The sequence below is a fragment of the Mastigoproctus giganteus genome, chromosome 3 (genome assembly GCF_048544385.1).
Source record: "Mastigoproctus giganteus isolate SK-2022 chromosome 3, ASM4854438v1, whole genome shotgun sequence".
Taxonomy (NCBI): Eukaryota; Metazoa; Arthropoda; class Arachnida; order Uropygi; family Thelyphonidae; genus Mastigoproctus; species Mastigoproctus giganteus.
In genome coordinates, this window is record NC_143577.1 from 233,757,795 (window position 1) to 233,782,932 (window position 25,138).

At 34.9% G+C, this 25,138-nt stretch overlaps 1 protein-coding gene across 3 annotated transcripts in view; it reads left to right on the forward strand.

Annotated features, from left to right (window-relative positions):
• The window catches only part of LOC150088851 (ankyrin repeat domain-containing protein 13D), a 125,931-nt gene extending 106,771 nt beyond the window's left edge, over positions 1-19,160 (forward strand). Inside the window, exons 15-16 of one of the 3 annotated variants that reach the window (XM_090369700.1) lie at positions 9,198-9,405; positions 18,662-18,846. In XM_090369700.1, coding sequence (XP_090225826.1) covers positions 9,198-9,405; positions 18,662-18,718 — 265 coding nt within the window. In that variant the 3' untranslated portion in view covers positions 18,719-18,846. Of the gene's footprint in view, positions 1-9,197; positions 9,406-9,792; positions 9,810-18,661 lie in introns of all 3 variants that reach the window. The other 2 variants (XM_090369703.1, XM_090369701.1) reach the window with 2 other exon arrangements.
• Positions 19,161-25,138: the final 5,978 nt, after the last annotated feature.

The window sequence follows — 25,138 nt, forward strand, 5'->3', positions numbered from 1 at the left end:
CATCCCAGAAAAACAAAGGCCTTCCATCCTGACTCAGCTTTACATCAGCCTATGTCTACTTGTTGCATAGCTCCTCCACCTGCCCCCCATGTGTCTCTTATCTGTACAATTGTAATCACCATACTCAAATACTGCATTTGTCACTGCACCATGTGTCTGTTATATCTACAATATTGGCATTTGATAACATAACCTTTAGACTCAATAAATTTACTTACTGTACTCTAGCATTAGGTATAATTAAGTAAATGTGTATCTGTTTGTGATTAGTAACTCTTACACAACCCACATAATTGCCAGTCCCATATGAACCCCCAACAGGCTTTGTAGCCCCCTATACCTTGCTTTACAGGCTGCTGCATATCCCAGTAGAAGCACTGCAAGAATCAGCTTTGCCTGTGCTTGCTGCTTCCATTAAAATATTAGTCTGTGTATCCCCCCCCTCCAAATTAACAGTTTTCTGACCCACCTAACATTGTCTCGATGGCATCAACAAATATTCTTGCATCCTTCTACTTGGTGTATCCCATACCTGTAAAAATAGTTGTTGTTTGTGGTTTTATGGTGCAAAAGCTGCTTAGTCTATATTGCGCCTGTAAAAATAGCCTTTCCTGCTAACAAGCACAGACTATGCTGTGAAAAATTCTATCCCGTGAGCCCCTGCAGTCTGCAGAGCTAAATTGAATGACAAGTCTCTTATTATGTACTCCAACTGCACAGGTGTGACTGATTTTATGTCTGCACAAAATTCGAAATACTTTCAAATTTAAACCTAAATCACAGCTTTTTCTCAACATTTTCCTGTACAGTTAAGTAAATCCTCAGCATGTTCTTAATATCATTACTACCAACTTGTACATTATGACATATATAGGCTAGTTGACTTCTATAACATAGTCAGTTATGATTCATGAAGAAAGTAGCAGTATCAGCGTGCCAGCATGGATAGTAATGCAGACTTTTCACTTGCCATTAATGCATCATGAAAAAAAGTTTAGTGCTTCCTAGCTGGAAACTTTGGGTTAGTTAACTTTGGAGCATCCAAATCTTTTTTTGTTCCCATGAAACATTCTTGTATTGACTTTCTTTACCTTCACCGCATCTTCTTGTCCATGCATAGTAGTAGTGGCATGTGATGCAAGAAAGCAAGTGCATGAGCTTATGCAGCAGCAACCAAAAAAAAAAAAAAAATTACAAAACAATCCCCTCTAAATGTTTGTCCAGTTCCTCCTTAAATTTATTTAACCTATCAACTTCCACAATGACAGATGAAAGTTTGTTCCAGCAATTAACCACCCGCTGGCTAAAGGCAAATTTCCGCACATCTATTCTACATCTGTCCTTCTTCAATTTAAATTTATGTCCCCTTAGGTTCGTAATCTGAACAAGTAGAAGAATCCCATCAGAATTCAGTATGCTAAACCCATTCAAAGCCTTATACACCTCAATCGGATCACCTCGCAGGTGCCTAGTCTCCAGCTGCTGCAATTTGCAGAACTTAAACCTCTCCTGGTAAGAGGATCCCTTCATTCCCCTCACCAATCTTGTTGCCCTTCTCTGTACATGCTCAAGCAAATCTACATTCTTCCTAAAATGAGGCCTCCAGACCTGCACGAAGTACTCAAGGTGTGGCCTGACCATTGCCTTATACAGAGGGACAATCACCTCCTTTTCCCTTCTAGCAAAATTCCTGTATATCATTGACAACACCCCATGACCTGCCCTAGCAGCCTGTCTGCATTGCTCAGAAAACTTCATATCTGACTGCACAATTACTCCCAGGTCTTTTTCATTTTCTACCACCTTAAGTGTAGTACCACACAGTTGGTACGTTTCTCTGGGGTTACTTCTACCCATATGCAGTACTTTGCATTTTTCAAGGTTAAACTTCAGTTGCCACTTCTCAGCCCATCTGCCCAAATTTTCTAGATCCTGTTGCAGTAACACACTGCCATTACTGTCATTAACAACTCTGCCAACCTTTGTATCATCTGCAAACTTCGATACTAAACCTGATATACCTTCATCAATATCATTGATAAATATACAAAACAACAGTGGACCCAACACCGAACCCTGTGGGACTCCACTAATAACATTAGTCCACGAAGAGCAGCACCCATTGATTACCACCCTCTGTCTTCTCCACTCAACCATCCTTTTATCCATTGTAGCATATGGGAACATATATGGATATACATAGTTTATGAAACATACACACATTCAGTTTGAGGAAACCAGGCATGGTAAATGTGCATGTGTCTAGTGGTTATCAGAGTGAGTGATTTCATATCGCATACAACAAGATATTGCAATTTGTAATATTCTGTTATGTGCAGGATATTACAAATGACATCAGGCCCTAAAATTTCAAAAGTTTGTGAGACAGTCTTTCCCTGATGAACACAGGATTTACCCATTCCAGTGGTAACAATCTTGTTATGTGCAGTATAAAAAACTCTACATAAAGAACAACATACCTGCCATTCCTAGCCTCAGTAAAAATGCATGATTATGAAAAACAAAAGAAGCTTTATGCATAAAAATGTATGCGTATGATGAAGTGAAAAACCCATGTAATCCTCACCCAAGACTGATAACTCAGCAGCAATATGTAAAACGAAGAAAAAAAGTCTGCAAAGATATTGCCATCTTGATAGGAATAAAACCCAAGAACTTTTCGCACTGTGTAGAAGAAAAACTGTTGCATTTACTGTATACTAGCTGCAAGAAGTACTTATTAAGATCAAAAATTAGTTGCCATATTAATCTGTTTTTATAAGCCACTAATCTGTTTGAACCTTCCAAAGTTGACTGTAACTAATGCTATAAAAAAATAGAAGAATTGGGACAATACACAGTCAAAGAATGATCTGGTGTGCTGTGACTACTTACAGAGGGATGACCATTGGATCATGCAAACGATGGAGTTGGAAGTGTGGATATCAGTAGGCATGTCTACAAGTGCATTCACTATCTGTAGGGAGACAGCTGCAGTGCTCACAATAGAGCTGAAACTTGCAAGCCTGGCATAAAGCCAATAAGTACTTAATGCCGCTTGAAGTAGTACTGCTTATTGTTCTTGGATTCCGGTTAGCCCTTCCCTATGTCTTCCATCATGCAGTATGATTGATGACTTTTGAGGTTATGATGAACATCGTGGCGAAATCCAATATTCCTTACATTTCGAGGGTATAGCTCTAAAACGGTGTTCGCAGGCCAGCCGCTAGTTAGTACACCAGACCGAACCTATTGGTAACTCTCTAGGAGGCTTCCGGATCAGCTAGTGTATAATGTATTATACCTCTACTCTGCCAGATAGTGACTGGAGGGAGTCCGAGTAGTGTGTATGTAGGAAGCATTGTCGAGGCCACGTTATGTCAATGATCTGGGTATATTCTTACCGTGTGTACGCCATATCCAGAAATTTCATTACTTCATACAGCATGAAGTAATGAAATCTTTTTCTTACTATTGAATACACCATGAATTGTCAAACTAATAGAGCAAGCTTATCTGCGAAAAGATCTAAACCTCCCAAGCACTTCCTAATTCATTTCACAAATATACGTGGTTTCAATTCTAATCTCAACGATGTCCATTTCCACTTGCAGTCTGCCAAATCCCATGTACTTTTTCTGACAGAATCTCAGTTATCGGTTGATTCAATTACTGCTCATCTCAGATGCCCAAATTATTCGCTGTATGATTCCTTTCACCTCGAAGGTGGTACTTGTGCATATGTCCACTCTGATATTTCCTGTCAGAGACTTGGCAATTTGGAATCTCCTCTCTTTGATCTTCTCTTGCTTAAAATCTCTCTAATTCATTGTGTCAAATTCATCTGTTGTCTCTATTGTTTTCCCAACTCCACTAATCACTTGGAGCTCTTTGACTTCCTCTTTTTGCAACTTGACTTTCTCCAGTCCAACTTTCCTAACAGTAAGGTAATTTTCCTTGGTGATTTTAATGTTCACCGACCCAGCTGGTCGAGATGCTGAGACTTTTGCAATTACTAATGACCTTGCACAGATTGTTCATTTACCTACACGAATACCAGACAATCCTAATCGTACAGCCAATACGATTGATCTTTTTCTCACAAACAACCCTTCTAAGTACACGGTCGAAGTGAGAGGTCCTTTAGGCACTTCAGATCACAACTTGATGATTGTCTCTTGTCCAATGGAACCTTTATCTCATGGCTATTCCCAACCTCATGTTGTTTGGCATTACAAGTATGCAAAATGGGATGACCTGCGAGATTTCTTTTCTTCTTTTCCTTGGTCAGATTACTGTTTCAAAACTTCTGATGTCAACGTTTGCTCAGATCGTGTCAGTGAAATTATTCTTGCAGGAATGGAATCCTTTATCCCACACTCCACTTTAAAATCTCGTCCTTTATCTAAACCTTAGTTTTCCAATAAATGTGCTAAGGCTGTTCAAGAGAAGAACGTTGCATATGGTAATTGGCTTGTTTCTAATTCTTCAGTTTTATTTTCTGCCTACACCAAAGCTCGCAACAATTGTAAAGCAGTTATTAATCAGTCCAAACTAGAGTTTGAACAGGCTAAGAGTAGAAAGCTTGCTTCTTGCCCTAATGGTAGCCGAGCATTCTGGTCTCTTGCCAAAGCTATTGGCCGCAACTTTTGCCCATCTATGCTCCCACCTCTGTCCAAACCAGATGGTTCTGTTGTCAGTTCAGCCAAGGATAAAGCTGACCTGCTAGCATCCCGTTTTTCTTCCAACTCATGTATTAATGATCTTGGTAAAACACCTCCCACCATTTCCAACATGCTCCATTCAATGCCTCCTGTGGTCTTCCGTTAAAAGGATGTCAGAAGGATTTTGACGAATCTTGATGCTAAGTAAGCCCCAGGTCCCGATGGTATTTCTCCCCTTGTTCTCAAAACCTGTGCTCCTGAACTTACTCCTATTCTTTGCTGCCTTTTTTTCACTTTCTTATTCCAAGGGTGTTTTTCCTTCTCCTTGGAAATTTGCTCATATCCAGCCAGTTCCTAAAAAGGGTGACAAATCCCTCCCATCCAATTATCGTCCCATTGCAATTACTTCTACTCTTTCTAAAGTAATGGAGAAATCAATTAACCACCAACTCTTAAACTACCTAGAAACCTTCCGTCTGATCAACGATCGCCAGTATGGATTCCATCAGTGTCGATCCACTGGTGATATTCTGGCTTATGTGACCCATTTATGGACTAATTCAATGGAAAGGTTTGGTGAAACACAAGTAGTTGCTCTTGACATCTCAAAGGCTTTCGATAGTGTTTGGCATAAAGGTCTTCTAAACAGGCTTCCATCTTATGGTTTGCCAACTGTTTTTAGTAATTGGTTATCCAGTTTTCTCTCTGATCGCTCACTGAGGGTGATGGTAGATGGCTCTCTGTCTTCTAACCTTCTCCACTAATGCCGATGTCACCCAAGGTTCAGTTCTTTCCCCCACTCTTTTCCTCTTGTATATCAATGACCTTCTTCCATTGACTGGAAATCCTATCCATAGTTTTGCCGATGATAGCACATTGCATTCCACTTTCCATTTTGAGAAACCTTGTCCTGCTCAATTAGCTTCAACTTCTCGAAAATCTACCAATTCCTTAAATGCCGATCTTCAGATCTTCAGGTAATTCTCCAGTGGAGCAAAGATAACTTAGTTGATTTCAACCCTTCTAAAACTCAGTCTTGTTTTATATCTCGCAAAAAGGATTCTTCTGCTCCTATGCTTATCTTTAGTGACACTCCAATTTCTGGGCAAAATGATATATCTCTTTTGGGGATTACCCTGACTTCTAATCTCTCTTGGCACAAGCACATTACAAATATTGCTTCCTCTGCATCTAAAAAAACTTGGTTTTCTCTTTCACTACTCCAAACTCACAGAACCAACTTTTCATCTTCCTCATTTATTCATTCAACTGCTGTTTTCTGGAACAACCTTCCTTCATACATATTTCCTGAAAATTACAGTCTACAGAAGTTCAAGTCCAATGTCAACAAATATCTTCTTTCGTCTTCTCAACCTCCAACCCAAACATGGTACTAAGTACTATAGGTTCTAATACCTTTCGTGTTTGGGGTTTACATAAAAAAAAAAAAAAAAAAACACTATCTGTAGGGAGACAGCTGCAGTGCTCACAGTAGAGCTGAAACTTGCAAGCCTGGCATAAAGCCAATAAGTACCTAATGCCGCTTGAAGTAGTACTGCTTATTGTTCTTGGATTCTGAAATGATGGAAAGTGAGCTCATGGAGTGTATAGTTGTATTTTTTATTGGCATTTTTCAAATGGGCAAGTTTGGGTTTGTACAATGCAAGTTGCTGTATTACATAACCAAACAGCAAAGTCATAAGGAAGAGAAAAGGATGTTCATAGCAGTGTGGTGGTGTTACTTAAATGACCTTGCATGTGCAACCATAATAATGTTCTGAAACACAAAGCCAGACATGTAGTTAAAAGAAAATTTGTCTTGGTCAGCACAAAACCTTGACACAAATCCTCCCATACTGTGCCATTAAAAACAGATTAAAGCCTCTGCACATATTCTGAAGAACCAACCTTCATAAACTCAATACTAGAGATAATACTGTCCTGCTACTTGGAATCTGTGATGCTCCCTTGGCAACTCATGTCTGCTTTTATTTTAACTGAAAAGGAATATTGTGAACTGTTTAGAAGGGTATCTAATACTAATTTATGTCTAGAATTGCTTTTTGAGGCTGGAAGCCTTAGAGAAAATCCAAAACATATTTAATGCTAAATGTTGCTCTTAAGAGATATGTATTTGTAATGACACCCCTTCCTGATTCTTTAATGAACAATGCTAATTATATAGAGCCAAATATTTTAAGAAATATGCCCATGATCTTCGTTTATAGGAGCGTTAAAAGACAATAACCACAAAAAGGACCTTATGTCTTATTTTAGTCTAGTGTAGTGTTTCCCAAACTTTTTTGCTACCAGACCCCTTTTGGCTTTGAAAAATAACCACGGATCCTCACATCCTAGCTCATTAAAATATGGGGTGTCTGAACAATAAGTATCCAAAATTAAAAATTTATATCTCAGAACTGATTTATTATATGTTTACAATCTACCTTTTTCAGACTGACAAAAAATAACTGAATAATAAACTCACTATTTGGGTATACAATCAGTCGTACCTCATAGGCTACTAGTGTGAAGAATGGTGTTTTTTTTTTTTTTTTTTTTGTCTCACAAAGTCCTTTAAAGTTGAGATTGATTGTAGACAACTGAATTCCCATGTCGGGTGTGACATCTACTCTGTAACAATATTTAAATTTTGTTTAAAAAAATAAGTAAAATCCAAAGTATTCATTACAGAAATTAATCATGCATCCCCTGGGAACTGTTCACTAATCTCTTGGGATCCACAGAGCGCAGTTTGGGAACCACTGATTAGTCTACATCCATTTGGTTTGTGTAAATATTATAAACAGGCATAAAATAAGAATACCATATGCAAACTGTAAGAATTAGAGTTGTAAATTAAAGCTATAAAATATGAGAAAGGAAAGGTGGTTTTAACTCTTTTCAATTCAACTATTTTCTGCCATTCTTTTACTTTAATCACTAATTAGATACCTTTCTAACTGCAAAATAGCATTTTTATTACTTTTAGACACTTCTGCATTATGTTTTTATAAGTCAGTTATTTTTACTTTGTACGTATTAGGCAGGGCAGACCCACTTCACCAGTATTTGGGGAAGTCCAAATGTTAAGTATAATGTGTAAATTTTCTGTTGCAAATTATCTTTCTGCTTCTGTTATAATGTTTTCTATGAATTCAGTTATATTTTAGTTCAGTGTGTGTAAGTTGTATATTTATCCATATTGGAACTGTACTTGTTTCACCCATAAATCTGTCAGACAAATGGGAACTTTAATAGAAATTGATTCTTTGTGTACATCACACTCAGTAATTTAACTAAATTACTTTCATCTCAAACCAGTGAAAGAGGTGAGATGGGAGGGAAGCATTTATAATCTTGTAAAATGTTGAAACTACATGTTATCAGCTTGCATTATATGCTGAAGCAGAGAATAATGCTTCATCAGTTTTTCTTCCATAATATATCTCCACCCATTCTTCATTGCTCACAAGATATGAAGGAAATGTTCTAACTCATGTGGAAGTTTCTCTTTTTATGTCCCCCCTCCAAAAAAAAGTCCATGGCAATATCTCATTGGTGAGTATTGACCACAAAGTAGGTCTTCCTCTTCAAATCTACCTGTTGCAAATTCCAGCATGGCAGCTGATGGAAAATAATCTTTAGCTGTAATTTACTGCAGTTGTAGGATTGCATACAGCTAAAGGTAAGCCCTGTAAAGTTTTAAGATTAGTTTAAAAAATATGTTTTAATGATTAAAATATTAAACTTCTGATGGACCACAAAACGTCTCTTCTAGTTTATATGAGCTGTATTATTGAATGATTGAGAAATGCCAATCTAGATAACTAGAGGTGATTGTGGTTTGCTCAAAAAAAAAAAAAAAAAAGCCTTGGGACTTTGTCGTGGGTTGTGGCATATTATGTTGAATTTGGATCGTCCTTTTCATATTCCTAAACAATACACGTATTTTTGGAGTTCTGTGCAGTTTGTTATGCTTATTAATATGGAATAACAATGGAAATCTTGTGCTTCTTACTGAGATTTAGACAGTTTCTGTACAGCATGAACCTTGTCTCTTTTCTGTGGTGACAATCATTCTTACTATTATTAATTTATTTTATTTTTGGTTAAAACAACAAGCTGATAACATAATTCTGTAATATTATTACTTTTTAAAGTATGATATTCCTTTCCAGCCACCCATTAGTAGCAACTTTAAATGATGGTACATGTTGCATGTGTAATATGTGCCATCATGAAAGTGTGCATTATTATTATATAAAATGAAGTTGTAGAAATTTTGAGAACAGCTTCAAAATAATCATACAACTTTAACTCTGAAAAAATTATTTATTATTAATGATTAGAGATTGGGATTTAGAAGTTTTGGTCATATAACTTTTACTAATGCACTTTAACATGTGCTCCATTGGTAACATGTACAGTGTCCAAATGGTGTTCTCCACCATTTTTGGTGTTATGATTTTTGAGATCCTCTAAGCCATGAACTCTTTGTGCATAAACTTTATCTTTGACATAACACCACAGGAAAAAATCCAGTGGGGGTAATGTCCAAAAACTGAGGAGGCCAGGCAATTACACCACCTCCTTTGCCAAGCCACTTGTCAGATACCCTTTCATCCAGAAACTGACTTACCTGAAAACCCCGATCGGAAGACATCTTGCTGGAAGAGGAAATATTGTTCATGTTGAGGAACGACAAATTTCTGCAGTATATCCAGATAAACTACACTTGGTAAGTTCCAACCTGTAATCATTAATGATAAACAATTTTTTCAGAGTTAAAGTTGTATGATTATTTTGTTAGGTACCCTGTTTTAATTTACCCATTCAAATCTTAGGTAATGGTTAAATGTTAGCATTTGAAATTACAGTTAAAGATTAAATATCATATGCATATACTTGTATGTATTTCGTATAATTTATATGGATAGATTTATTGTCATCCACTTTTTTGCACAAGTACATGAACTATTTCTCTTCCACTACCCCAAAAATTTTTCTTTATGAGATTGTGGTTAATGAATAAATTAATTTTAAGATATATAGGGTAGATTGTTTTGTTTTTTTATGTGTTATACATTACTTTGTGTATAACTGGGAAATTTATAAAATGTTGTAGATTATTTCAGAGACTGGGTAAGTGAAAAATTGTAGTTTATCGTTTTTCGTTTTTGTTTTTATTAGTTAATAAAATAACAATTTTAAATTAATTGAATTTTATCTTAAACATCAATTTTAATATAGGGTATGTTTTTTTATTAATCAGTTATCAAAATAGGTTTCTTTTTATTATACTGAGAATGAAAATATATTTTGGTTATTTTCAAAAATCTGCTGTATATAGCTGTTCTTTTAATAATCAACTTTAAAGTTAATCCAGTGTGTTAAACTAAGCTGTTAAAGTTTGTGCCTATCTGATCAAAGCTACACTGCTTAACAAAATTAATAAAACATGTAGAAAACTTGGTGTAACTCATGCAGCTTGTGATGAAGAGGTACAAAATGGTATGGTGGTGTACCATATAATAACGATGAAATGAGACAGTGAGAAACTTTGAACAGGTATAAGAGACATTTATTGAAATTGCATAAGAATTACCGAGGCGCCTCTGTAGCCAGGTGGGAAGGAGCAGCAGTGCGTAGCATATGCTTCTTGATTAGACCGGGGTTCGAGCCCATCACCACCAAATACGGAGGATGCAGAAAGGTCAGGGAATGACCACCGCATATCTCGGAGCAATATGGCCTTAGTTGCTAATGCTTCTAAAAACCAAAAACAACATAAGAATTACGAAAAAGTTTACATTACAGAAATTGATACAAGATGCTCGAAAATATGTTCACATGACATCAGTACAGCTAAACAAACCTGACAGCAGTGAACCATGCTCAATATAATGGTGTCTATAAGATTCTGTGGAAACAAATCTCATTCTTCCACCAGCTTAGCTTCCACACACCTTAGCTCACCAAGTGACCAAGGAATTGGCTGTTGACATGCAATGTGATGCCAAGCCATCCCACACATTTTCAATTAGATTTAAGTCTGGTGAATGTGCTAGCTATGGCAGTTGTTGAATATTTTCAGTTTCAAGATTTCACCTTCACCACTTGAGCTCTACGTGCAGTGGCATTGTTGTGCATGAAAAGAAAATCTGGACCAACTATTCCCCTAAAAAGTTGTGCATAGCGTTCAAAGTTTGTTCTCAGTATCTCTGCACAGTTACGGTATCTCTATCAAAAACATGGAGAGGTACAGCCATCGATCATTATTCTGCCCCACACAAGAACATTGCCTCCACCCTAAGTGTCCCTTTTTCCGGTGTTGGAGGGATGGTACTGCATTCCTCGTTGTCACCAGGTGAAATAATTTCTATAATATGTTTGTAGGCTAAAACAGGACTAATCAGAGAACAGAACTGTATCCCATTTGTCAGGGCTCCAAGTCACATATTCACGGCACCAGTTTCAACGAACTCTGTGGTGGTAGTTTGGGATTAATGGAATACAACCACTGGCTTCCTTGCATAGAGTGTACTTGAGTGAGCCGTCTTAACACAACCTGGTTGGAAATGTTTTTATCTGTGGCCGCAGCAACATCAGGACATTGTAGGGTTTCATCTTAGTATTAGAGCCACATGGTGGTCTGTTCTGATTGATGTAGTCCTCAGGTAATCTTGGCCAGCAGTTCTTGTAATGGTTCTCCTGAAACTGCTTCCATAGTGCCAAGACGACAATGCATGACACATTAAGCAAACGTGCTACCTCCACCTGCAACTGCCCAGCTTCAAGTAATTCAACAGCCTGCCATCCTAAAGAATTATCTAAATGATGATGACTTGCCATCCTGAGTACTAGAGATGTTGTTATCCCATTGAGCAAACCAAAAAAGAAATGATGTGATGTGGTCGCAACTCATGTTTTTATAGGCATGTTAATTTTCATAATGTGTGGCTCTGCAAGGCAGTAGATCGATTTCTGTTGGATACTCAGAATTTGTATGCCAGAATGCCTCTTATATCAAATATTCACGTTCGGCAACACAGTTCACAATAAAATATTCATAAAAAACATTTTGTTCTGTTAATTTTGTTGAACTGTATACATTTTATTTTGAATTCAGTTTCTGGGCTCAAACTGTGATAGGATATTCCCTTACTCTTGGATTATGTTAAATTTGATCTTAAAAGGCTGACCTTTGAAGGTTTTTACCTTTTGTGAAATTTTTTTCCCCATCAATAAAAAACATTCAGTTATTTTAATATGAAAAGCCACTTGTGTATGTTCTCTGCCCCTCAGAGGCCCAGGTTCATCATACATTTTCTTTTTAAAACATATCTGTATTCCTTTGGGATTGTCTTGAACCACCAATATTCAACAGACATGAGCTTTCTGTACCATAAGAATAATGCATGTTAAATGGGCATTCATAACCTTGAATATAAAACTTCAATCCACCTATTGAAACAGCTACAAAAACTACTTCCCCTTCCATTTTCTTGAAACAGAACTAGGCTCCACATGTAGCTTAGTTCTATTTAATTGTTTTTGTGAGGAATTAAGGACTGGACTGTTATTTATAATATACTATAGATGCTAATAGTAATGGATTTAGAACTTTTAGTCCTCTTGCTATGAAAATAAATCATTTACAAACTACATATAATTTGTACATCGTTTGGTATTTCTCATTTTGTGTTGTAAATTATCACTGAATTTTCAAAGGCTATGCTGATAGGCACTTGGCTTTCCACCAGTGAGGTGGCAGTAACCACTGAAACAGCTGTCTGGGGAGTTGCACAATATTACAAGTATATAGATCTTACTTCTCTTATAGGAAGCACCATTTACTTGTAGTTTTATTTCTGCACTGGTAACACAGTGGTATCGTCGCCGTCCTCCCCACACTGGGTGGAAAATACCCGGGTTCAAATCCCGTCAATGACACGAGGAACTTTAGTGGGCTTTTTTCACTCCATGGCTGAGTTAGTCAGTCCCGGGCACAGATAGCAAGGTTTTTTTTCCCAAAAAATGGGTTTTTTTCAACCAGCAAAACAGGAAAATCGACCAGAGAACACACGCAATTTACAGACACAAATACGGGTTTATGTATTAAATTACAGGTAACCCTAATATGATAATATAATCATTTGAATAAAAAAATTTGTAGTTTTATTTATACACTTACTTGTACAAAATTAAATTGTTTTGTTTTGAATGAATTAGCTTTATAATACATTACAAGTAAATATTTCATTGTCAAGGGTGTTAACTCTTGCCATTACAGTTAGTTGTAGTAACTTCGGGTCCTCTAAATTATTCTAGTTAGTCCACAGCAAACCACTTGCTCTACTCATGCGTAAATCTGCCACCAGAAACTAATCAAAAATAACATCTGAGAAGCTGCTGACCTATCAGTACTTATACTTACTATACTCTGTTCACTCTAACTTTAATCCTAACATAAACAAATACATCTTATTGAGTAAAGATCTCAGGTCCATTGAAAAAGTACTTGTTTAAACAGTGATCAATGAAAGCTTTACTCAATCACATTTGATAGGATATTATGATATGGTTACAAAGGAACTGGATGCAAAAAATAATTTTGATATCATATATTTGGATTTCAGGTGAGCTTTTGACACTGTTGCACATGGAAGAGTATTGTACAAATTGGAGCAGAATGGTATTAAGGGTAAGTTGCGACAATGGGTAAAAGGATAGTTGAGTGAGAGAAGACAGAGGGTGGTAATTAATGGGTGCTGCTCTTCGTGGACTAATGTTATTAGTGGAGTCCCACAGGGTTCGGTGTTGGGTCCACTGTTGTTTTGTATATTTATCAGTGATATTGATGAAGGAATATCAGGCTTAGTGTTGAAGTTTGCAGATGATACAAAGGTTGGCAGGGTTGTTAATGACAGTAATGGCAGTGTGCTACTGCAACAGGATCTAGATAATTTGGGCAGATGGGCTAAGAAGTGGCAACTGAAGTTTAACCTTGACAAATTCAAAGTACTGCATATGGGTAGAAATAACCCCAGAGAAACGTACCAACTGTGTGGAACTATGCTTAAGGTAGTAGAAAATGAAAAAGACCTGGGAATAATTGTGCAGTCAGATATGAAGTTTTCTGAGCAATTCAGACAGGCTGCCAGGGCAGGTCATGGGGTTTTGTCAATGATATATAGGAATTTTGCTAGCAGGGAGAAGGAGGTGATTGTCCCTCTGTATAAGGCAATGGTTAGGCCACGCCTTGAGTACTGTGCACAGGTCTGGAGGCCTCATTTTAGGAAGGATGTAGATTTACTTGAGTGCGTACAGAGAAGGGCAACAAGATTAGTGAGGGGAATGAAGGGATCCTCTTACCAAGAGAGGCTTAAGTTCTGCAAATTGTAGTGGCTGGAGATTAGGCACCTGCACGGTGATCTGATTGAGGTGTATAAGGCCTTGAATGGGTTGAGCACGCTGAATTCTGATGGGAGCCTTCCACTTGTTCAGATTACGAACCTAAGGTGGCATAAATTCAAATTAAGAAAAGACAGATGTAGAATAGATGTGCGGAAATTTGCCTTTTGCCAGCAGGTGGTTAATTGCTGGAACAAACTTCCATCTGTCGTTGTAGAAGTTGATAGGGTAAATAAATTTAAGGAGGAACTGGACAGGATTTGGAGGGAATGGTGTGATTTTTTTTTTTTTTTTTTTGGCTGATGCTGCATAAGCTCATACACTTGCTTTCTTGCATCACATGCCACTACTACTACATAGTTATGTCAAGATTAAAGTTAGTGAACAGAGTATAGTGGATTGGATATTACAGGTGAATATTATCTGATTAGTAAAAGAACTTATTGGTTTGTAAGTCCTTCATGCTTTCTTTTATTTGCCTCCAGAGAACTAGAAGCAGTACTGTAGTATTATAACAGCTATAATTGATCATCAAGGATCATTAGCAATTGATAAGTGAAATTATTGCTACCTCATAATAGACTCAGTTAGTAAGATAAACCATCCGGTCCTAGTTGCAGGAAAAATTTCAGAAATGTTATACACAGCACCATTTTTTTTCACTGCGACATGACCATTGATCCATTGGGAAAAGGTTATCCACTTTGGTGTTTATATAGCAAAAATTGTTAATTTATAAATTAAGATTTGCTTCCTTGAGGAAGTAATATTTTCAACTTGCAGTTGTTTTTGAAGTTTTTTTGATATTTCCACTTTTCCAATACCTTCAAGAATATTTTGCCAAAAAAACAGTTGTTAAAAAGTTTTTAAAAAAATACATTAAGTTAAAGATACTATTAACATAAACGACTCTCCTCTAGAATAGAAATACCATGGTTAAAATAAAAACATTTTGAATAGTCATAACCAGGGTTTGACAAATGAAGTTGCAGTTTGGTGACTAAGAAATCAGGCTTGGTGACTAATATTTTACAGGTCAAGTAGGGACTAAGGTTGAACTGCCAGTTCTTTATTTTACAGTTGCTGTGATCTGTATCTTGCAAGGATCTGTGAGGTAGTAAAAGTATTTTATACTTTTATTGAGTCATTGGGAGATCCACCATTCAAATCCTAGGAATTGACCTCTCATAATTATGTTTGACTCTTGACAAGCACTCCACAGTGCTGCCAGAGTTTTTGCGCTTGCCCTTATTTTTGAGAAACCCTGAAGAGCAAGGTTTCAGTGAAAGGTAGAGAAATTAAAGAGTGCTGGTTTATCAGTAAATTTAGAGAATGCACTATACAAAGCCAATAGCAAGTAGGTAATTTACAGTATTTTTGAAAGAAACATCAAGGTTACTGTCTCAAAATTGCTACTGTAATATTTTCTCTGTGCAAAGAAATAAGTGATTCATAGATATGTTCTCACACTAGATTTAACTGAGATGAACCTTTGTCTGAAGAACAAAATAACATGCACAGGTATCCCTCATTTAGTGCAGTAGATATATTCCAGAAAATTGCCATACTACACAAAAATTAGTTTTCAGTAAGAATGCATGTAACTAGGATACCCCTGGCAAATATTTTTCCAAAACTGTTTCAGAGAAGTGAAGATTAATGTCAAAGTAATTACAAAAACTCAGTCCCTCAGCTCCTTTCACTGCTAGCTAAGATGTCAGTGGAACAGACTTGGGTAAAAATGCAATTTGATGATTTTTTTACACGTATGACTATATTTGTTCCTTAAAAAAATTACAATTATTGCAAAAAATTACTGGACCTCAAAACTGCTACATAAAGTTGTCCATGAACAAAAATGCCAACTTTATTGAAAGTCTGACTCAGATTTGTTGGTTGGGATGACAAAATTATCTTCTCTTAAAAGTAAACAATAAGTGACTTTCACTGGGCTAAATCAGTTCTCAGGATTTAAATTGGCTGGAAAATGTTTGGTCCCCCCTTTCAATTTTACTACTAAATAAAACCTATTGCAAAAAGAATCAGGTCAAATACTTTAGTCTATTCAAGTTCAAAGAGCATTCTGGACAGAGGGACATTAGCAAAGTATTATATAGATAATGATAAGATGCACTCCTGACTTAAACTTTTTGATGTATGTCAGTAACATTTTTCATCCATAGTTCAGCCACTAAATTATTTTATGATAACTATATATGTATAGAATCTTACAGAAATTGAAACATTTAATTAAAATTAAAAATATAAAAAATAAAATTAAACTTTTAAAAACAGAGAAATTAATTACTACATGGATTTATTGAGAGTCTGTGCTGGAGGCATGCTTATGTTTGGTGCTAAAAATGAAGTTTTTCTAAAAAAATATTTCCAGAGTACTTTGCACAATACTAGACTTCTGTTTCTCCCAATAAATTTCCCTTTGACATTCAATTGATTGCTCCAGGTCCATGCAAACTCTGGTCTACTACAGGATCTGTCCCTTCAATCTGACTGTGCCTCATCAATTAAAGTGAAAACTCATTCTTGTTTCTTTGTTGTAATTTGATAAGTGATCTGTCATTTAGGGTCTTTTCTTCCTCACCTTCTGAAGTTGCTTTTGCCCTCTCCAGTTCATCTGGGTTAATGATTTCTATAAAAAGAAAACATGGACCCAGATGAAAAGAAATTAGTTCACTTTAAATGTGTAGGTTGTCTCGATCCATATGCTGATTTATTTTCTGATTTTCAGACTTCTTATTTAAGTTAATCGGGCATCCAGGGGCATTGTTGAAATGCAACAATGCTTTCTGTGTGATATTTTTGCAATATTTCTCTACAGCAGGGCAGAAGTAAAAGTAAACCATTCTTCAAAAATCTTCCAAGTTAACCATCCCGTTTGATTTGATCACACAACAGGAAGAGAGGTTTCTTATATTCTTTAAGAGCCCTTGAATTCTCTCTGTTATACCAGTATGGACTTCAACTTAAAATCCCTTCCAGCATTTGCTCCTAAAAGATGGCTAACTTATTGTATATTTTGCCACTTTAAACCCTGTCTATAACAAAGACTTTACACAATAAATATCCTCCTCCTTCTGCAGTAATTTGTACAGTTTCACAATATGCTTCTGCTGCCTCAAAATCAGCAGTAGCTCTCTCATCAGTTAATTTCAAGTTATGTAGATTTTTTTTTTTTTGCTCCAACCATCCAGAGCTTGCCTTGAAACTTTCAGTGGACATAGATTCACATTTTCAGAGAGACTCTTGGCTTTCTCTTGAATTATCATTGTGTTTGGGCTTCAATCCAAATTATTAATGCAATCTTAATTTACTCAATTGGCAATCTACATAAATGTTGCAACTTCGCACATCTGATGATGGAATTACATCCCAACTTTATTTTATCTTTATTTTTCCTTATGGCACAGATAGATTTGGCCAACCCCATTGATTAACATCAATCACAAGATAACCCTTTTCAAGGTGCCTAAGCACTGCAAGTTTCATTTCTAAATTAATACATTTCCTCTTACCAACACATGGAGTTGAAGATGGTCTTTTTGAAGACAGCAAGGAATAAATTATTTTAAAATATGAATTACAAATAATTTTAAAAAATTCACAGAGCAGAAACATAATATGCAGTTGTCACTGCATAACACATAATAAAATACTGTTACAGAAATAAAGTAAAAAAGGCAACATTCAAATTTGACAATTTTGATTAGCAGTAGTTTTTTTCTATATTAATTTCAACTATTCATAGCATAATCACAAAGCACCATTGCACATATTCCATTATTCTTTCTTCTACCCCCCCTCCCATGTTGTATGAGAATGCAAACAGTGACACAGCACAATTTAGAGCTTAATCTCGAGATTAACTAAGCTTTGATTAAACCCTGTTGGTGCAACAGTAGTCGTAGTAATGTGTAAATTAATCTTAAGATTGAGATTAAGTACCTACAGCCTTTCGTGAAAGGTGGTAAAAACTTGATCTCAACCTTTCATCCAACATGGTGCATTTGAAGTGCATATGAGCTCATGATTTTCTAATGTAATAATAAAATAAGGACTATTAATGAAACTTTTTTTGATTTGGCATGAATCTATTACACAGCACCTATTTTAAATGTTATTTTACCATTCTAGTTTGGAATGATTTTAAAAATGTAATGAAATAAAGAAAAATAAGTTAATATTTAATACTTTGATATGCTGTTAATATGCTTTAATATAATACTTAGTATGCCCCCTTCTTGTCATAGTAATGAATTGTATATCTGCTAATGCACTTCTTCTTCTTGCTAAATATTAGTACCTAAAATGATGTTTCACATCTCATGGTTAACTTATAATGCTTCTTTTTTGGGCTTTTATAAAACTTTTTTTTATTTCACTTGTGTGTATGTGTATGCATGCATGCACATCATGTATATATCCAAGTGAGCACTTTCATTTGACAAGTTATTTTAGTTGCAGCAGCTTTGCCATTATAAGTTGCATTTTTATTCACTCAGTTGCTCTAGTGCTGCTTTGCCACAGCCACACCATCCCTTGTTTTCTCTCCTTCCCAATAGAGCAATACAAGAAAGCCTGTCCCAAGCTTCGGACACCCATGTTATTGTTCCAGATGAGATCGTAACCAACCTGGATCCTCAGCTTGAATTAGCCCTCAAGTTGTCTCAGCAAGCAAAAGACGAGGATGAGAAGAGGTTGAAAGACGAAGAGGAAATGTTAGAGAAAATTCTTAAGCTCTCATTAACAGAAATGTAGCTACCAAAGTTGTAGTGTCATCTAATAGATCACTTATATGGCCACTAAAGCAGTCCTTGATTTCAAGGTCTTGTTACTGTTTGACCAAAGGTTGGTCATTCCGTTGCCTTCACATAACTGCCAGCTTAGAGATTTGCTTTACAACATTCTGGTCCACTTGCACAATGCTGTCTTGTCAGCTTAATAAATGTAGCAATACTCATTGATTATACCATTACACCATCTCCTGGAGAAAAATGAAAATTCCTATGTAAACAATTTTGACATGGCTGATGGGTTGTTCTTCCTTTTTTTTTTTTCTTTCTTTTTTTTTTTTCTTTCTTTTTTTTTATGCCACTATAATACTGTCTGAAATTTTAAATCATTATCATTTTCAAGCTGCTGCTATATTATATATACACACAAAGTAGAATGTGAGTCACACGTTTGTGCAAAATATTTTTTGTAATTGCTAAAATGACTGTGTGTTTTACTGTTGGGTAGTTTTCAAATTATGTTGTACTTTGTATTAATATCTGTAAAGAATCTACACAAAATATTTTATAATTAATAGCATTAAAAGCAGCACATTATCATAAATTAAAAAAACAAAATGTTCTGCTCTTTAACAGTTACATTTGTGTGAATTTGGTCTGATACTTCCAGTATCTTTTTTAAGATCCATTACTATACAGTATGTTATTCCAACATGATTAAGTATATATAAATGTTAGATTTTTGAATAATTGTAAAGGCAAGCATTAGTGCCTCTAGTCAGTATTGGCTTATAGCAACGTGAAAGGCAGCTTGTTAGATACACTACATAACAGATAGATGAAGGGCATTTTTCAGTTTAAAAAATTCCTTCTATTTCATTTCCTTGTTTTCAAAAACAAAGCTAAATGAAGGTTTTATAAGTGTTTAAGGTGGAGAGCTATATTATTTGAATATCTTTTATCTGTTACATGCAAATTTATTCTCTACTGTATAATTGTATCATATACGTTCTTGTATTTTAGGTAAAATATATATATACAGTGGCGGCAAAAAGACCTGAACATGTCCAAACTTTTGATATTTTTAGTACTCAGACAGTTCTAGCCAAAAGTTAACATAGTCTGTATAATTGTTAATATCTAGTCTAATGAAAGAGATCTCAAACAGTTCCTGAAATATAAACACTAAACTACACGGCTGGTGGAAACTGAAGTAATGGTATATGGAGAGCATATCAATTAATAGACTCTTTAATCTTACAGAACATTTAATTTTGATACCTTTACAGAGTATTTATCAAGTGAATTAATAGCATTAGATGTTTCTGCAAACTGGCCCTTTGCTTTAATGAACTTCTATATATCTCTTTGTCATTGAATACACCAGTTTCAAAAACACTGCTTTGGTGACAAATAGCCCTGTGAACAAAATAATACAAGTTCAGTTACTCACACTTGTATGAAAGTCTCTTCTTCGAAATTGCATTTGAATCTTCATACCATAGGTTTCTGTAGGATTAAGGTTTAGAAATTGTCTGGGCTACTCCATCCTTGTCATGGTTCCGTTTGTCATAATATTGTATATCCAAACACTTTGCAATGACAAACGGCTTTATCATCTAAAAAAATTGTGCATTATCCATAAAATGATCACTGGCTGTTAGCAGTAATTTTCTTTTCATAATATAGCCTTTCAACTCCACAGTTCCATACTTTTATAGTGTTCTGCTTTTGTTATTAAAGCTATCTTTCTCATTTCTTGGTAGTCCTGAGTGCTAAGCGCAAGTTTCTTTGCCCATTATAATTACATTGGAAATATGTCAGTAAAGGCTTTGGATAATAAGCTTTGCATCCATATAATATAGGGATGAACATCAAAAGGAAAACTTGTGGTTTGATGTATTTGATATCTTGAAAAGTGCACCATCGGTTGTTTCAGGATTGGAAACGAATTGAAAACATCAGTATTTTTAGTAATGATACATCAGAAAAGATACGTTGTGTGAACATATTGCTGAAAGAACACTGATCATTTAATGTTTTGAAGGTGTTAAAAATTTTTTCTGAAGTTAAGTTGTAGAATATTGTTGTCATTGTTTTCATCCATTCAGTCACAGCTGACTTTCAGAGACTTTATGGGCAAGCTGCCTCCATGCTGTCCAATCTTACAGCTTCTTTCAAGTCCTTCACATTCATGCCAGTGTCACTCTTGATGGTGTTGAGCCAGCATGTTCTTTGCCACCCTCTTCTTGTTCTGCCGACCTTTCCTAGCATTATCGATTTATTCTTGAGCTTGTTCATAAAGTTTTCTGGTGAAGAAGTATATAATATTCTCTGTAGAATATTAAATACTTCTAATTATATTATAATAACACATTCAAAAAATCTTTAAAAAATTAAAAACTTCAAATTAATAAAATCACATAGTATTTTAAATTTTATTAAAGCATACAATAGAATAATCATGGAATTAAAAATGGGAGATTACTGGAAAATATTAAGGATCACCAAAATATTATCAAAAAATGAACATAACTATAATAAATATTAATCGGATAGAAGGAAATGGCACAGGGCCCAAAATCTGGATCACTTTCCTTTGTTTTAGAATTTTATGTTAGTACAATTTTTACAGTTTTAAATTATACTCAATGTTTATATATACTAAAAACATTTTGTTATAATAAGTATGGAATTAAGGTTATAAAAGAGGTTCAAATGTATTAAATAATTTCTAACATTAAATTAAAGCGTAGATATGCACAGGGCCAGATTTACATATAAGCTAAACAAGCTACAGCTTAGGGCCTCACATTACAAGGGGCCTTGCTCCATCTTAAAAAATCCTGTTTTTTATATATATTGTGACAGGTGAACTGTAAGAGAGAAGGGCCTCATGCATATTATAGCTGAGGGCCACAACAAGTTTAAATCCGGCCCTGGGTATGCTCATAAACCAATATAACACTAATAATTAACTTTATGATTAAGGGTTTGCAAGACTAATAGCTATGACTCTAAAATACTCACAAAAGTATCAAAATATAATTATTTAGGTTTTAATATGCATTACCAGTAGTTACAATGAAATGACTATTAACTTGATTTGTATACTGTATTTAAAAAAAACTTTTTCCAAGCAAAACTGAGATTTCATAGAGCCAAATTTCACAGAAAACATGTAAATAAGCATCCTAATGTTATGTATGGCTGATTTATATTATATGGGGTTAATTGCCATTTTGACTTGACTCTACCAGAACAGAACTACTGCATCTTTATTCCATAAAATGAAAATAGTCTATCAAATAATGAATGAATGAATGAATGATGATAATGTGAATATAGGGAAGCTCCCTAACAGATCAGATCATTTCCACATTATTGAAGAAAGATAAAAAATTGAAATGAAAAGCATTTTTACAAAATTCTTGTGCCAAAAATAGTACTGTCATCTGTAATGAGTCTTATCTGCTTCAGGTAAAACTATCCATTATTTTCATTATGGATTATTCTATTTTAGTTTGAGAGAAATTTGTTGAGAGAATTAAATCATGCCATTTCAAAGAAATAAATAGAATAAAATTAAGCATAGAAAATTATATAGGTGTATATATATTGAATAGTATAAATAAGTAAACAAATTTCTATGTTTATTGTAAACATAAATCAGAACTTATATTGAGACTATAAAGCAGCAGCAGCCATTATCAATCCACCACAGGATGGAAGTCTCCTCAACAATTCATGTTGAGGGAAATGGACCATAATCTGCACACTGGTCCAGTGCGGATTGGCAGCTCGACTGTATTTAGCAGTGACGGGCTTGAACCCCGGTCTACTCAAAGAGTGTGTGCTGGTGCACTCCCACTCCTGACCACTCGGCTATGGAGGCAGTTGACTATAAAGCATTTGTTGAAGGAGAAAAAAAGTAAATTAATAATACCAAAACATATGTTCTGGTACTATACTAGTCTTATAAACTGAAGTTTGCTTGGTATCTCATTTGCAGTTCTTATCTAAGACAGACTGATTTGTAAGCCAGTTATAGCACTGAAATGTATACTCTATTATTATTAGGTATGTTTATCTGTTTAGGCATAAAAGTTAAGGTCTCTTATTTTAAAAATTAATAATCATTTTAAGAACCCTGTATTTATTTAATAACCAGTGCAAATGTTCCCCAAAATGATAGGAATTTATTATTAAAGTAACATGTTTTAAACTTAAGTTTCAGTTTAGTTTCATATATTATAGTATAATTTGATTTTTTTTATATATCAATACAGTATTTTTAGTAAACGTTTGGATATAATTTATTAAACTACTCCAGTTTTTGTTGTCCATGAGCAAACACTGCCTATGGTAAAAAATAAAAAAAATGCTCCTGTGTGTCAAATGTAGGTGTATTTTTTAAAACAATATTTTTGTAAGAAATAAAAAATTACTTGTATTTGATATTTGTACATTTACATTTCTTGTAAAGAAACATTGGTAGATTGTATGAGGGAAAAGTTTGGACAATCTTTTTTCATCTAATTTGTTTTTTTCCCTGGGTATGAAATGCCCAGATTTCAGGGAAGAGGTGGGCTGGGGGGGGGGAGACTTTTCACTTCAAAATCATCATAATGGACATTTAAAAACAGATTTTAGAAAGTTTGAAAAAATTCCTGACAACCACTTAAAAGATCTGAAGTGGCTTATCATCAAAGTGCCAAAGGAGGCTCCTTAAATACTTGCCCCTCCCCTTTTAATTAGTCATCCTTAAGAACAAACTTATGATGATCAGTTTCCATTGGCTTAATGTGCTCCTTGTTTCCTATAAAAACACATTTGGTTCAGTACTGAAGCAAACAGGTTTGCAACAACAGAAATGACAGACTGTAAGAATAAATAAGTATTTTACAAACTTATATGGAAAATTGGTACATCTGAACCAGACATATCTGAATCTTCAGCAAGATTTAGTATTATTTGTTTAATCATTTCAATACTTTAGAGCAAAAGGATGCATTTCCCCCTTGTAAATTACTTCCTTTGAAAAACCAATTTGCTGCTCAGGGGCTGGAGTGTAAAATTTTTGTTTCCAAGATAATGTGGATCATCAAAGTTACCAAAGTTCTTGTTAAATATTTTTTTTTTCGATAGATTTCTTCTAAAGCTGTTTACCCAAGCTGTTAAATAATTTTCTTGGATGAACAGCTTCTTTCAGGAGCAGACTGGAAATGCTAGTTTAGACTGTGACTTAGCAAACAAAAAAAAAAAAAAAAAAAAAAAACATTCCCTTGATCCACCCTGTTGAAAGTATAAGTTGCCAAATATTAGCTATGTGCCTCAATTTAAAAATAATTACTTGTTAGCTATGAAATAATAATCAGATCTCTCACTGTTTTTCATACACTAAAGTATCTGTTGTCTTTAAATTGATGAAGGTTAATAATTTTTTTTCAAAAAGGTATGTTGAATAAGGTACATCTTGCCTTCTTGTTTTAACTTTTTTCAGCCCAAAAAGAGGACTGTCATTGTTGGTGGTTTGTTGCAATTAAAAAAAAAAAAAAATGTTAAAATCTAAAATGCATTATACATTTCACAATTTTTTTAAACTTTTTCTAGTCTTTTTTACAAAAAAAAAAAAAAAGGGCTAGAAATGATTTATAATTGTGCCCTTTGAAGTGGCAAATTTTATACACTAATGTGCTTAATGTGGTATGATTACTTTTTTTTGACATGCCTACTTAAGTTAATGTAATCATTTCTTGGAGTTTCAGTTACAGCTGTTGCGCATCCACCTTCATTACAACAGACAAGCACGTCAGAAGTTGCAATTAATTGAACTTTTTAGAAACGGAGACTAATTTAGCACCATGTCACAGGTTGTCAACTTCCTTTTCTTTCAGCAATAGATCCAGTTGCAGAATGTCTTTTCTTTATCCTCATATGAGTTGAAAGTCTGTACATTACTTATTTTGCCAATTTAAGAGAGGTTATTCACTTCATAAAAAATATTATGGTACTGCCTATTAAGCAGAAATAGAGAAATCCCCCCCCCCCATTTTTTTTTTTTTTATTATTATATCCACTGAGTAGCTTTGAATATGTGCAGTACCAGTCAGTTATGATTTTTACATACTGTTTTGAGTGGTAAATTAACGGTAATTCTGGTTACATGTAAGAAAAGTGCTTGTCATATGGTTCATCCTTGTATTGTCTGATTTTTACATTGGCTTGGGAACTGTGTGAGATCCGTTTGATATTAAGTGTTAGGGTTAAGTAATGCTTGCTAGAAATTGTACAGAACACAGAAAA